Source organism: Cynocephalus volans, chromosome 14 (genome assembly GCF_027409185.1).
Source record: "Cynocephalus volans isolate mCynVol1 chromosome 14, mCynVol1.pri, whole genome shotgun sequence".
Lineage (NCBI taxonomy): Eukaryota > Metazoa > Chordata > Mammalia > Dermoptera > Cynocephalidae > Cynocephalus > Cynocephalus volans.
Window position 1 is genome coordinate 40309845 of NC_084473.1, and position 16147 is coordinate 40325991.

Consider the following 16147-nt stretch of genomic DNA (forward strand, 5'->3'; position numbering starts at 1 on the left):
ACTTTTTTCTTTTTTTTTTTGGCTGCTGGCTGGTATGCAGATCCACATGTAATTATCTTACTTGCCTTGGGGGTTGTAGTCAGAGAACATGTATGCTATCAGTTCTTTTAAGATACTATGATTTCCTTTAAGGCCTGGAATGTGATTCTCCCCAGTATTCTGCTCACTAGTTATTACCCAGTCTGGTAGAATCAAGGTGATTCTTGTCACAGCAGCCTGGTAGCTTTCCTGTGGCGATAATCAAAGGGGATGAGTACACACAAGAACATAGCTCAGGGTGTCTTATAGATTTGGTGATTTCAGTAAATCACAACTAAGTTTTAAACTTGTTGATGATGAGGGATTTTGTTTTTACTATTCATTGAAGCAAAAATTGAAAGTGGATGGCACACTTCTCTTTTATATGTAAAAAGTTTTGCCTTGATCACAGTTTGAAGTTTACTCATGAGAGTTTATTTTCCCCTACTGCTTGGAGAAAACCATATGCTCATTAATTTTTAAATATATATTATGTTTTGAATCCTGTAATTTGTGCTGGAGTTGTACGTGTAAAGTTTTTATAAAATTGTGACTGAACACATCAATCGTATTAAATGTATGTGTGGATCAGTTGGCTTTTGTCATAATAATGCTCATGTTAGAGTTTGGGTTCCTTGGGAAGCAGATTCTGATGGCAGTTTTCATGCAGAAAGCTTGTTAGGGAGTATTCTCGGGATCAATATCTGTGGAAGAGAAGGGAAAGAGGCAAGATTGTATAGTGGAGAGGTGGGCTATGTTACAGTCTGAATGAAGGCTTCAGCAGACTCCATGGGGTACTGTAAAGAGTTGTAAAGGCTGGGCCTTTGCACCCCTGCATCATTGGATGCAGGCTGCCCCAGAAGGGGGAGTATGACCTCAGGCAATGAATCCTTCTTAAATTGAGATCATTCCTCAAGAGACCGACTGCTGACGGTTGTCTGCTCACAACACTTCTATCAGTTGGGTTAATAAGTTCTTTATTTTTGAAGGGAAAACACAACATTGATTGCACTGCCCCAAATTTCAGTGGCTTATAACAACAAGCATTACTTTTTCATATGCTGATCTGCCGATTGTCTAGGATTTTGCTGAACTAGACTGGGCAAACGTTGGTGCTAAGCTGCAGGTGGGTACAGATCTGCTTCATGTATCTCTCATTCTCTATGGACAAAAGTCAGTAGCACAACAGGACCAGGTCAAGTGCACAAACACTTGTCAAGGCTCTGTTATCTCACATGCCTGAACATCCTACTGGTCAAGTGAGTCACATGGCTAAGCCCAGCATCAATGGAGTGGAAGAATACTTTCCTATGGAGTCCAGGGGAGGGAGTGAATATTTGCTGTACAATAATCCAACCTACCATAGTATGATTCTGTTTAATGAACAAAAGAGAATTCCACTGCCAAGATGTCCTTGTCAGTCTTTCTCCTAAAATACTTCTGTTTGTCATCTCCATCTGTTATGAATGAGATGAAATGTGACAACACCTTCACTGCTTTTTGGCAAAGAGAACAGCTTGTGCTGGCTTCTTATGATTTTTAAAATTTAGATTTGAATGGATCTTGCAATGCGTATCTGTATCTCTATTGAAAAGATGGTATCTTTACAAAGTATTTATCTGGAGGGAAGAATTTTAGTTATTTCATGCTTAGTTTAAAAATTTTTTTTTTATTTTAAATTGAGTTATAGTAATGTGTGTATAGACTGTCCTGCACTTTGTTGCACAACTTATGTTTACATAAACATGCATGTAACAACCACCAGATCTAGATAGAGAACATTAACGGTAACCCTAAAGTTTTCCTCATGCCCCTCCCTATTCAGTATTCCTTCTTCCCAGGTAATCATTATTCTGACTTCTGTCAACATCGGTTATTTGTTTCTTTTCTCAAACATGTCTGGCTCTTCCAGTTTTTATTATGTTACTGAGAAACCATAAGTCATTGGTTATTAGTCAAACTACTGTGTGCTTTCTTAGCTTATTTCCTTTATTTAGCTTTATTTTCTTTACGGGATGTTGTCTCTTCTATTATAGAAACTATGTTCATGTTTTACTTAAAGCTTTTAATGGTAGGATTAGACTATATAAGAGTTCATTCAAAAGAAACTCCTGTGTGTGTCAGAAAGATGGGATTAATATGAACTTCTAGTAAATAATTTCATCCTCTGGTTTCTTTTGTGAAGTTGATCATAGATTTCAATAAAATCATTCTCTAGGAATTCCACAGAGCACATGACTGATTGGAGATTTACTTTCTACACACATTGATTGGTACTGTACTCTCCTCTGGGCTATTGTATATATGTGGGCTTTGAAGGTTTTATGTCTCTTGGTCAGCTAGAAGTCTGACATATTCTTTCCCATTTGATTTGTGACACAGTGCAGGAGCTCTTCTTTCAAAAGCAAATGTTTCCTTCAGTGTTCAGTAACAAAAACACACTATTTAAAGAACCAAACCTTTAAAACCACTTATATAATTCTTTGAGATTTTTGTCATAATCACTTATAAAGGCTAAGATATTACTTTGGTTCTTTGAAACCTTCTTAGATAACAGTCCATCATCATTTTTAAAAGTACCTATATGTTTTAGTCTGTTTTATGTTGCTATAACAGAAATACCTGAGACTGGGTGATTTATAAAGAAGAGAGGTTTATTTGGCTTACAATTCTGGGACAGCTGCATCTGGCATGGGCCTCAGGCTGTTTCTACTCATGACGGAAAAGTGGCAGGCAGCTGGCAGGTACAAGCAGAACACATGGCAAGAGGAAGCAAGAGAGAGAGAGAAGATGCCAGGGTCTTTTTAAGCAACAAGCTCTTGTGGGAACTAATAGAGCGAGAACTCACTCATTAATTCCCCCTCCCCCAGGGAGAGCATTAATCCATTCATGAAAGATCTGCCCCCATGACTCAATCAGTTTCCAACACTGCCACATTGGAGATCAAATTTCCACGAGTCTTGGAGGGGACAACACATCCAAACTCCATCACTATAAGAAAAGCTTTTTCATTCGTTTAACATTAGCAATAGACTGAAAATCCATTCATACTTTGAGTGGTTGGTATAATATCAGCTGACAAAAACACATTTAATTCTGTGATTTTTGGTTTTAGAGCATCTGTTAATTATAAAAATTAACCTCTTAAAGAATTTCAGCATCACAATTTGTATAATTATTGATTTTTGAATACTATTTAATCTTTTAGTTTTGTTATCTATTATAAAGATAGGATGTTTAAAATAATAATTGTTTATGGAAATATGTTATTAGCTGAAGGGATCCATAAATGCTTTTGATCTTCTTTTTCATTTTCATAGGTCAGTTATTCAGAAACAATAATTATTTAGTTCCAGAGATGTTGTAAAAGTATATATTACAACTAAACTGTAGAGTCTGTCTAATGAGGTTAAGTAGAGAAGCAGAGTTTAGTTGATTCTGAAATTTGCAGAGTACAAGCAAAGAATCGATATGAATTCGGACATTTTTGCAACCTCTGCTGCAGAAGAGAGCTTCAATGGAAAGTTGGAAGTTATCGTTCCAGGGTTGTGACACATACAATAAAAGGTTACATGTGGTCAGTGGCCTTAGCTGTGATAATAATTAGGAAATTGTTAATGAAATACGCACTTTCTTTTGTTTTGTGGAATTCAGTGATTTATTTTAATTGAGATGTCAACCCTTGTTAAAGCAGTTATTAGTTATTGTTCCTATACATGTCTACATGTTCTAAATACTGCCTTTAGTTCTGTCAACAAATTTATATTCTATACCCTTATTCAATGTCTTAGTTAATGTACCACAATGTAAATATGTGTATTTTTAATGTATGCTTTTCCTAATAATTTTTTCTCTTTAATAGGTATTAGTTGATATTTGAGCTAGTTTTATGCTCTTGCACAGTAGGGAGCTTACCATAGTCTCCTACCAGATCTTTAGGGATTACTTAAAAACTAAATTTTTAAGAGATGGGTTGTTGCATAGATGTGAAGCTATCCCTACTCATGAAATTTTTAATAAATAGCAGAAGATACTTTGTGTAAAAGGTGCAAGACTTTGCATTCATGTGTTAGAAAGTCTGGGTGGGGGAAGGAAGAAAATAGAACTAGTTCTCACTTGGTTAAGGATTTGATCACCTTGCCAATCAAATTTTTGCCACACCTACAGATTATCTGGGACACAGGCAGAACCGATCGTCCTGTTTATTTTCTTGCTACACATACAAGTGTATGTACATGTTATAAATGAGTCTTTCCCTCTAGTGGAAAAAAAATCAAAGATTTTTTCAAAACTTAAAGTTTTGAAGTTTTGGAATCTAGTTTACTCATTGCTCTGATTGGAAGAAAATGCTTTTTATTTATTTAATTTTTTTATTATTTTATTTTTATTTATTTATTTTTTTTTGTCGTTTTTTCGTGACCGGCACTCAGCCAGTGAGTGCACTGGTCATTCCTATATAGGATCCGAACCCGCGGCAGGAGCGTTGCCGCACTCCCAGCGCAGCACTCTACCGAGTGCGCCACGGGCTCGGCCCGAAGAAAATGCTTTTTAAAATAATCTAGACCTAAGAAACTTTTGCAAAAAATTGATTATATGTCCTAATCCATCTTTCAAATTATTCTTCAAATCACACTCCCTTGAAATATATAGGAAACTCATACTGGCTTAGCTTCTCCAAGCAAGCATGGTCATCTGTTCTTGATCTTCCAAAATCTTAACCAAATTACCATTTTAACATGGATATGTAATTTTGTTTTGTTTTGTCTGTTCAACATGAATGTATAATTTTGTTTTGTCTTAACACCATCATACTCTGTTTCATTGTTTTCTTTCCATCTGTCATTCTTAGTACATCATTCTTTTAATGCAACCTGAGGATATTTTTTATCACTCTCTGATACATAACCTACATATTTTTCACTGGTCAAGGAAGGCTGTACCAACCTTGCACAATAGCCGAAGTGACTTTGGCATTTTTAACCAAAAGTGTAGTGAAATTTACTGGGTCCCCGATTTAAAACTTTGAGGTCTTGACTCTTCATGACCTCAACAAATGGATGCGTTTTTAAAAATACATACCTTAGAAGGTACAAGTCAACATTTTCTTAAAGCAATAAATGATATTTTAAATAATTATTTAGTAATCTGTTTATATTTATTCTTAATTTGGTTATTTAAAAAAATAAGTGCTACCTAAGTATCTTATTAACTAAGTGCATCATTATGCATTTTAGTGTTTCTATTAAATAATCTAGCGTGTTTGCATTTCTGCTTGATGTTTTCTATTCATTTTGTTTGTTTTCTTTAGTTTCATGCTATGGATACCTTGTATAGACATGGCTATGATTTGAGCAGTGCAATTAGTGTCTTAGTACCACTTGGAGGACCTGTGTTATGCAGAGATGAAATGGAAGAATGGTCAGCCTCTGAAGCTAGCTTATTTGAAGAGGCACTGGAAAAATATGGCAAAGACTTCAATGACATACGTCAAGACTTTGTAAGTAGAAAATTGTTAATAAATAAAATGTTGGAGTGGGAATATTTTATCCATTTGAGAAATTTGGTAAACCTTATAGTATTCATTTAGCAAGTCTGTGACTTAGCAATTTTTATTTCCTCAAAATAGAATATAAGCCTGTCTTATAAAGAGATAAGTTGATGTTTTTTTCTAGGGAGTAATTGTAAAGACCCAGTATGGAGTTCTTGGTGTAAACTGTGGCACTATGAATTTATCCTCTTTACCTCTCTCTGAGTTCCAAGTTAAAATATGGACTGCGCTTCTAACCATTTGTGCTGATTTCTGCTTTTAGGCTTATTACTCTCCTTTAAACCTTCTGTATTTTTCTAGTTGTACTAATTGTTGAGCCTGAATTTGATGCAGATTTTTATGGATGATATATATGGAAGTGACCTCAACCAAGCAGAGTAGGAGAATTTGCATTATGGATTTTTGATCTTTGACTTTTCTTGATAATTATCCTACTTATATTTTTAAAAATGTATTTTGTTCCAACTTTATTGAACTATAAACGAAACGTAAAAATTGTGTATATTCAAGGTGTACAATGTGATGATTTGATGTACATGTACATTGTGAAAATATTACTACAATTAACACATCCATCACCATACTTAGTTACTGTGTATATGTGGGGGGGAGGTGAGGACACTTAAGATCATCTACTCTATTCACTTTACATCTTAAATACCATGTAATCTTTTCTACTGTATTTTTTGTCTTTGTGTTTATGGACTTGCTGTCTTTAGTTAAGCTTAAAATCCCTGTAAAATGGGGAAATTTCTGTTTGAGAAGTTCATAAATAGCTTACTATGGAAATCATCCTTTGTTTTAAATTATGAAAATAGAATCTTTACAGACTATCATGTATTTGACATGAGGCAGTATTCCACCTTTTTTGTTGTGACTATTCTAAATTATTTCTGAAGTAAAATTATTGCTTATCAATATTGGTTGATACATTAAATCCCAAACATAGTAATTAAAGCTGTTAGTGTCACTGACATTTGTTGTTCTGGCAAAACTTCACTCATACCCAAATTGCTGTATGCCATGATTTAAATTTGTAGGATGCGCAGCTGAGAATTTAAAATGCATTGGTGGTATTTAGCTTCAGATGGTCAGAATAACGTAACAGTGCAATGTTATTAATATAGCAGTTATTAATATAATAGAGCTGCATCACTACATGGAAATCGCAAGAACAAAATTCCCCGAAGAACAAATCCTGCAAGTCTGATAAAGGAGTAGAAGATGAGAAACACTAAATTAAACTACTTTTCCCTTCACTGAGTGTGATAGCCTCATTTTATGTTCTAGTGATCATTCTGGACTCAGTTAAATTCAACAAACATTTATCAAGGACCTGTAACATGCCAGGCCCTCAAGTATGCACTCGGCATTCAGGAGAAACTTAATGTGGTCCTTACTTCAGCAAATTAGTTCATAGTCAAAATCAGGAGATTGAAAGATATACAAGTAAAATATAATGTAATTATTTCTGTCAGTGGATGAACAAGTATTATGGGAGTATCAGGAAAGACTAGTTGTGCCAGTCAAATTGGGAGAGGCTTCACAGAGCTAACTGTCATTTTAGCTGGATCTCTGTTGGAAAATAGAGAAAACAGCAGATGGCAAAGTATAAACTGAGGTACGAATCTTATATACAGCATTTTTAGGCATTTAACAGGTCTAGGAGACAACTCTGTGAAGAGATTGGTGCAATATATTGAACATAGAAACTGACATTGTTATGAGATAAAGTTACTGTATGAAAATGCGTATAACAGTAATAATGCTGTTAGATGGTTTTTTTGGTAGTACCTTCATGGTCTAACAAAATTTTTGTAAATTGGTAGCATGGTATATATTAGTTTTGCTTTTGTTCTATCTTGTTTGAATAGAAAGCTTATTAAGTACTAGGGAAGATGAAGAAACAAACTTTAGACTGGGCTTCCAAGAATGTCTCTGAAAGTCACACTTCAGAACAAGCTAACTGAGGATATTGATGTCCCTGCTGTGATCAGAAACCCAGCAGCCAAACCAAGAAGGTACCACTCTACCTCTGGCTCCAAGATGCTCTGTCTCTGCTGTGATCCCCACCAGCAGGATGCTTTTTCCTATCTCTCTTGCCATTGTGTCTGTAGTGCAGTCTAAATTATGTCAGGAGTCTTAGATGCAAGGGAATCTGGGAAATGGGGATTTTTAACTCTGCAGACTGCTCTTGGAACATAGAGTGCTTGTTGATGAGCCAGCCCACATTACATTTGTTGTATTTTGGAGACTATAATTGGCCAATAGTGTCAAAAACCTTAAAGTAAACACAATAGGGTGTCAGGAGGTTAACTGTTGAAAGGGTTTTGTGTTTTTTGTAGTAGTGGGTGTTCCCCTCAACCCCTGTACTTGTAAAAGTAATAAATATGCCTAGTAGAAAACAATATCTGTCAATCTACTTATGTATCAATTACCTGTAATGCCATTACAGGTACATGATATTGTTGGGGTACTGTATTGCTCAGAGATATTATGACATGAATTTTTAATAAATTCTTTTAGAAATTATCAGGTAGTGCATACAATGAAAACTTCCCTGGGCCTCTTTTCCTCTAGTTCTTGAGCTTTACCTGGGCACTGAGCAATGGTTATTTTTTAAAAAGTTCTGTCTCATTCCACTATCCAGAAAGAATCATTGTTATTTTCTGCTTCCAGTGTCTTGATTTTCCCATGTGAACATATATTTTGTATTTATACATTTGGAAACAAGTTGAGTGGGAGGTACATATTCAAGTATAGATATTCTTATATTTAGTGCTTCATGATAATTTTATTCTGTAAAGTTTAATTTAACTCATTTTTTAATTTACTCACAGTAAAATTTACTCCTTTTGGTGTACATTTCTATAAGTTTGTGTAAATGCATGCTTGTGTAACCATTACCACGATCAAGACACAGCACACTTTTGTCATCCCTCTCCCTGAGGTCTCCCCTTTTACAGTCAATCTCTACCGCAGCCATAACCTCTGGAAACCATTGATTTATTTTCTATCCCTATAGTTTTGCCCTTTTCTGAATGCTGTATAAATGAAATTATATAATAGGTAGCCTTTTAATTTTGGCTTCTTTCACTTAATGCAATGCATTTGGTATTCATCAGCATTATTGCATGTATCAGTAGTTCATTTTTATTGCTTAGTAGTATTTCATTGTCTAACTACATCACAGTTTGTTTATTCATTCACCTGTTGAAGGACATTTGAATTGTTTCCGGGTTTTAGTGATTATGGATAAAGTTGCTGTTAATGTTTGCCTACTGGTTTTATTGTGAACATAAGTTTTTATTTCTCTTGGGTAAATAGTAGCAGTGGGGTTGTTAGGTCTTATGAAAACTGTACGTTTAACTTTATAACATGTTGTCTGTGTTAATATGGATCAGTGAAGTACATTTTTCAGAATTCCCTTCCCGGTACGTTTCCCAGTAGGGTGTTCCACAAGAGAAATTTTTGTGTAGGATTTGGAGAGCAAAAATGGAGAAGCTGTTTTTATAGCTCATATATGTCATTTATCTGCTGGCTCACCTTGTTGGCATGAATCAATGGTGGAACTGCAATCACTCTATTTCACCAGGATTCTCCTTCAGTTTCTGTGATTCCAGGGTAAGGTGTGTGTGTTCAGCTTCATGAAGAAAGGCCTTGGCTTCTGCAGGACACCCATACCATCAGGGTCAAAAGCAGTGATTACTAACAAAAGTTTTCCCTGTCCTTGGAGGCTCCAGCTCATGCTGTTGTGGGTTTCAACTTATTCTATCTCTCCCCCACTTTAAATCCATCTTCCTCTCCCAACTGCTTGCCCTGTGAACTCCAAGTTCCAGCATCGCATGCAAAGACAACAGCCTCACAGAGAGTGTTTAATCAGCTTCTGTAATTGCATAAGATTAAATCTTTGTAACATATCCTTTATTAAAAGTAAAGATAAAAAAATAAGTAAGTAAATCTGTCTTATTGGTCCTGCTTCTCTGACTGAATTCTGATTGATAAATGAACTGTTTTTCAAAGTTGCTGTATCATTTTGCATTCCAACTAGCAAAATATGACAGCTTCAGTTGCTTCATGTCCTCACTAGCACTTGTTATTGTCATTGTTTAAAAGCCATTCTGATCAGTTTGTAGTAGCATCTCATTGTGGTTTTAATTTGCTTGTTCCCTAAGATTAATTATGTTGAACATATTTTCATATGTTTCACCTTTGATGTGAATCTTTGTTCAGATCTTTTGCCCATTTAAAAATTAGGTTAGTTTCTTATTGTTGATTTTGGGAGTCCTTTGTGTATTTCAGATTCAAGTTTTTTGTCACATATTCTCCCAATCTGCAGCTTTTGTATATTCCCCTTGTATTCTGCAGACTTGTTAATCTCATGCAGTAGTTACAGTAGGTTTTTTGATAGATTCTTTAGGACTCTCTACATAAATAATCATGTTATCTGCAAATAAAGACAGTTCTGTTTTTTACCTCCCATCTGTATGCCTTTTTATTTCTTTTTCTTGCCTTATTGCTCTGGCCAGGATCTCCAGTACATTGTTGAAAAGAAGTGGTAAGAACAGCATGTTACTTGTTCTTGATCTTAGGAGGAAATCATTCATTCTTTTACTATTAGGTGTGAGATCAACTGTAGGTTTTAAAATTGTCTATATTTATTGTGTGCCACATGTTGTTTTGGAATATGCATCTATGTTTATGAGGAGTGTTGACCATTAGTTTTCTTATAATATCTTTGGTTTTATTTCAGTTTAATGTTGGCTTCTTAGAATGAGTTGGGAAGTGTTCTCTTGCTTTCAGAAACTGTATTTATTATTCCTTAAATGTTTGGTTTTATTCACTAATGAAGTCATCTATTTTTCTTGGAAAGTTTTTGCACTAGGAAGTCATTTTACTTAATAGATATAAATCTTATATAGTTATCTTTTTATCTTGAGTGAGCTTCAGTATTTTGTCTTTCAGAGGATTTTGTCTATGTTATCTTAAGTTGTCTAGTTTATTGTCATAAAGTTGTTTGTAATATGAGTTCATAGTATTCTCATATTATTCTTTTAAAGTTGTGAGATGGGTCCACTCTCTCCTGATACTGGTAATTTGTGTCTTCTCTCTTTTTTCCTGATCAGTTTGGCTAGGAGCTTATCAGTGTTATTGAACTTTGCAAAGAACAAGCTTTTGGTTTGATTGATTTTTCTCTATTTTCTTTTTCATTGATTTCTGCTTGTGTCTTTATTATTTTCTTCCTTCACATTGCTTTGGACTTAATTGCTTTTTCTTTTCCTAGTATCTCCTTATGGTTGAAGCTTAGATCATTTATTTGAAACTTTTCTTCTGATAAGGGCATTTATTAGTAGTACAAGTTTGGTTGACAGCTTTGTTTGAAAAACTTTTTACTATCCCCTTTAAAAAGATGTGCCATTCTTTATAGAATTCACTTTTTTCTTTTTTAGTAATCTAAAGGTGTCTCTCTGTCTGGTGAAATAATTTCTAATGCCAAATTCCTATTATATAATGTTTCTTTTTCTTTTTCTCAATATTTTCTGTTTACTTTTTTTTTTTTTTTTAATTTTATTTTGTCGATATACATTGTGGCTGATTATTGCTCCCCATCACCAAAACCTCCCTCCCTTCTCCCTCCCCCCCTCCCCCCCAACAATGTCCTTTCGGTTTGCTTGTCGTATCAACTTCAAGTAATTGTGGTTGTTATATCTTCTCCCCCCCCCCCCCCGGTTTTGTGTGTGTGTGTGTGTGTGTGTGTGAATTTATATATTAATTTTTAGCTCCCACCAATAAGTGAGAACATGTGGTATTTCTCTTTCTGTGCCTGACTTGTTTCACTTAATATAATTCTCTCGAGGTCCATCCATGTTGTTGCAAATGGCAGTATTAAAAGTATGGAACGCTTCATGAATTTGCGTGTCATTCTTGTGCAGGGGCCATGCTAATCTTCTCTGTATCGTTCCAGTTTTAGTATATGTGCTGCCGAAGCGAGCACTACTTTTGTTTTTTAGCAGTTTTACTTCTACAGTGTTATTGTAATTACTTTACTTGTAGTTCTCTGAGCTTACTAGACCTATGATTTATTGTTTTTTATTAATTTTTGAGGAGGAAAAAGGTGTCATGTGCCTTTTCAGCTAGCTCCTTTAATATATTATTTATAGTTATTTTAAAGTTCCTATCTGGTATTTCCAACATTGGAGGCCATACTGGGGTCTGGGTCTATTGACTACTTTAGTTCTTGACAGTGAGACATTTATTTTCTTGCTTTTTTATATGTCTTGTATTTTTTAATTAGATGAAAGATAGTATTTATACTCTGAAATGAACATACTTCATCTCTTTTTAGGCCATCAGTGTTGGGGATTGAATCCATGTAGTCAGTATGTTGTGCCAGGTTTGGGGTTTTTTTGTTTTAGTTATCCCCAGTGTACAGGAAGGCCTAAAATTTCACATGCTGTCTTAACATCTTTGAGACTCATAATGCCTCCAAAGCCTAACTGACTTCCCTTGCTCTTGCCATATACGTTCTCCACCCAGGGAAAGTCTCCCTACCCAGCTAGTTCCCCTGGCACCTCACCCAGTCCTCAACCTAATGGGTTTCACTTCCTTGCCAGCCTGCAGAATTATTCAAACAAGCCAATCACATTCTCCCATGGGAACTGTCTGTAGGAACCAAGGGACACCCTACCCCCTTGTTACTACTAAGTCTCACTTCCACAGTCCCTGCTGGTTCACACTATTCCCAATTCAACTCCCATGTAGATCTGCATGGTGTGTGGTGTTCTCTTCCTCTGGGCTGTGAGTACGTGTGACTAATAAATTGCTGTCAGTGTCATCTGTTTGGTCTTGGGTGCCATTTGTTATGTGTGTTCAGCCATCCTGTACTGTTTTGGGCAATAGACCCCTCCCTCACCAAGGGGCAAATTGGAAGTAATTTGAACAATTGCAGATTCAAAATCTTGAAATACCTGTGTTTAAAATGAGGCTTGTAATGCTGAAGAGTTTTTTTGCCCCGTGTTCCTGTCCCAACCTCAGTAGGCTCTGCACTACAGAACATCTCTAATAGAGCTGAGCTGTTGGCTCTAGAGCTGTTTTGTGCCTCCTTGCTCTACTCCAGCAATATGGATGCCTTGTGCACCATTGTCTTTATCCCCACTTAATTCATTTCTGAATGTAGGTCTTACATACATGCATCTGATTGGCAGAAATAAAACACAAGGGACTATTAAAAATATGATGTTTGGCTTTTTAGCCTTTGCATTATAGGAAAGTAAACTAGATAGAAGGAAGTTGGGAAGGATACTGAGAAAGCCATAACTGCAGACAACGGAATCCATTTGACTGAACTACTTAAAGCAGAATGAAATTTTTTACACGGTGTTAGAAGGTTAACAGAAGCTTCATGAGGGCCAGAGAACCAGGTTTAGATGCTTCACAGCTGGAAGTATTGAAATGGAGAGTGCAGCCAAACCCTGCAGTGGCACCATTCTAGCAGAAATCCTGCTACAGCACCACCTGCCTCTGCCACCATTCTTGCTGGTGCCTGCTCCACCTGACTCTTGTCAATCAATGCCACATATTGAGAGTCTGTTCTTAGAACACTGTGTTGCTTCTTACCAATTTCGTGTTAGCTAGAATGCTTTTAATTACAATTGAAAGAGGCCATCTATCCTTCCACTCAAAGTATTAAACCAGATGTTCACCTTATGTTCTGCCCTCCAGAAAAGATCTTCCTTCTTCACTGTGCTTCCAGAGCCACTCCTGCATGGACCGTAATGCTGCAACAGTATAATCCTGGTTGGCACCAGTATATCACGCAAAGTCCTCTCCCACATTCACCCTTTTTCTTCTTCAATGCATGTGTCATAGGAAATGCCTATGAAGCCATAAGTGAGGGTTGAAGGAGAAATACTGCATCAGGAGTAGACACACAGGGACATGTAACTTGTGCCTTCACTATCTACGGCTTCTCCTTAATAAGACAGTGGTGCTGGGCACAGCTGATTATTTATGGATTAGGTGAAATGTGGTTCATGATGAAGCTCAGGTTACATGGTCACTTGGCTTGCCTTTTCAGGCAACCATGTAAATGCATACCAGGGCCTATTTCTCAAAAGAAGAATAGATGATAAGAGCTCTTAGCTTGCTTCAAAACCCTAGAGGACCATGCCATGACTGCTCTATGAGGTCTTGCTGAAGGCTCCTTACACCATTTTTCAGACACTTTCAACTCCATTAGATGAACACATTGGATTCGAGAAAACTGTAGGTTTTAGCTATGATCCAAATGCCAGTGGCTGTGCTGATCTGATCCTATAAGGAGACTTCATTTGTAATTGCTGTTGGAATTTCCACCCAATTAAGCTTAAAATAATTTTCTTTCTCTAAAACCCATCTGTTTTGTTTTTAGACCAAACAGGTGAGTTAAATGGGTAGTGATAGGAATGGCATGGATTTTATCCACGTGAGTCACAAGCAGATCTCTAGCTGCAGTAGAGTCTGAGAAGTACTATTTTAACTCTGATCTTTGTAGTAAGTTAGAGCAAACCAGATGGGTGTCAGAGGGCTGAGTCACCTATCTGTAAAATCTGCTGCAACAGCTAAAGATTGTGTTATCAGTCATTCCTAGCATCATGAAAGTTTGATCTGTCTTCTTTTGCTTCTTGGATAAGTAATGGATTCCCCTTTACAGAGGGACATATTGAATATATTCTTCGGTTGTGGTCCTCATGTCCATTTTTGAATATTTATGGAAAACAGAAAAGACAAGCTTCCTATTTTTCCAATAGGAAGCTCGCTCAGCTATTATGTCCTTTTTCAGAGATGTAGGCTTTTATTTGCAACAAAATAGAGTTGTTTTGAAAAGGATGAGAAATGTTATGCCAGAAACCAAATGACACCCAGTTTTAGCCAGCATATTTGGAAGTTAAAGTTCCTCAGGCTAAAACTGATTTAACCATCTTTTCTAAATTGTGCTGTAGCCCCACCGGTAGCCTGAGAACTTTCCTGAATAAGTCATAAAATATTATCAGTCATAATATTTATAATTTTTCATAAACTGGGAGATGATAAATGGAATGTGTTTTATTAGAATATAACTTGTTTGAGGTACCTTTTGCTGAGAATTAATTTCAGTCTTAGACATTGCTTCTAGAATGAATCTTCTATATGGATATTTGCTTCACTAATTTAAAGAAGTGGTTTTAAAGGAAAGCAACTTTTACAGTAGCTTGTTTTCATTATCATGTTAAATATTTTTTCAGCTACCTTGGAAGTCATTGACTAGCATCATTGAGTATTATTACATGTGGAAAACTACTGACAGATATGTGCAACAGGTAATTTTTTGTATTGCTACCAATTGTATTAAAGTAAACTTTCTATTTATATTTTAATATTTCTTAGCAATGTACTAGTTTTAAATTTTGTTTTGTTTGCTTTATCTTTTCTAGACTGTCTTTACATAATTCTACATCTTTAGGATATTATTTTTTTTTAAGATTTTAGTCTTAATAATTTCTTGACTTGCACATTCATTTTGATAAATATTTTGGAAAGATGATAGGGAAAGATACCACTAGGGAGGCATTATTTTCCATGCATGTGACTTGATTCATCTCTTTGTGAGTGTAGTTGATGGGGATTACCAAAGATGCACAAACCTCTCGAACAAAGTATTTTTATGAAGAATTAAAATGTAGACCAGTGCCATCAACCATATATTTTGAGATATTTTTAAAGATCTTCTGGAACTTCCTTACATTACGTTTGTATGGATGCATTCTTTAAGTCTTTGACCATAACCGTAGTAGGTAGTCTTACTAGTTTGATGTTTGGTACTGTTCATAAGATTTTTTTCAAAAATTATTTCTAAAAATAAAATCATTTGGTTTTTGAGTCCTTCTCAAATGTTCTAAATTCAGGTTACTCTCTCAGCTATTTATTTTGAGTAATATTACCTTTGGGGAAAGGTACATTTTCCTGAAATGACTTCAGCCAGTATTTGTTTTATTTTCTTATAGTCACATGTCAGAACTGATAAAGAAGGAGGAAAGCAGGAGCTGGCTGGTTAGTTTACTCGGTAGATGTGGTGCTGATGACACCAAGTCAAGGGTTCCGATCCTCGTACTGGCCAGCTGCCCAAAAAGAAAAAGAAAAGAGGCAAATATATTTTAACACAGACATTTTTTTCCTAAAGATATAGTGGCAGGTATTGGATGTGGTAAAACTGCATTTTAAGGGTCATTTTTAAAAGTACCATAGTGAGTTGTTGAGGTCATGAATAGTGAATGTGCCCATGGCTTGTTTAAAAATTTCCACAGTGTCAACGTCACATATAATTCAAAAAGTGCTTATTTCAAACAGGTAGAAATGAAGACCGTGTAGTCTGGAAACCTGTGTTGTTCAAATCAGAAACGGTCCCTAAAGATGGTGGAGGTGATGGCATCAAGGATGGTTGAAAAATATTTGCATAAAATTATTGCCAAAAATTTCAACTCTGTTCTAAAAGTTTTAAGTTGGCCCCCTAAATGTTTTTGTTTTCTCCTTATTGGGAAAAAGGAGGATAGCCGTATATTCTGG

At 35.8% G+C, this 16147-nt stretch overlaps 1 protein-coding gene and 1 non-coding gene across 4 annotated transcripts in view; one reads left to right on the plus strand and one right to left on the minus strand.

Annotated features, from left to right (window-relative positions):
• The window catches only part of MTA3 (metastasis associated 1 family member 3), a 139434-nt gene that overhangs the window by 87174 nt on the left and 36113 nt on the right, over positions 1-16147 (plus strand). For all 3 annotated transcript variants that reach the window (XM_063077954.1, XM_063077955.1, XM_063077956.1), the window contains exons 9-10: positions 5327-5515; positions 14830-14904. In XM_063077954.1, coding sequence (XP_062934024.1) covers positions 5327-5515; positions 14830-14904 — 264 coding nt within the window. The remainder of the gene's footprint in view (positions 1-5326; positions 5516-14829; positions 14905-16147) is intronic.
• Positions 11455-11561, minus strand: LOC134363508 (U6 spliceosomal RNA). Its single transcript, XR_010021742.1, has one exon. It is a non-coding gene; the product is annotated as a U6 spliceosomal RNA (small nuclear RNA).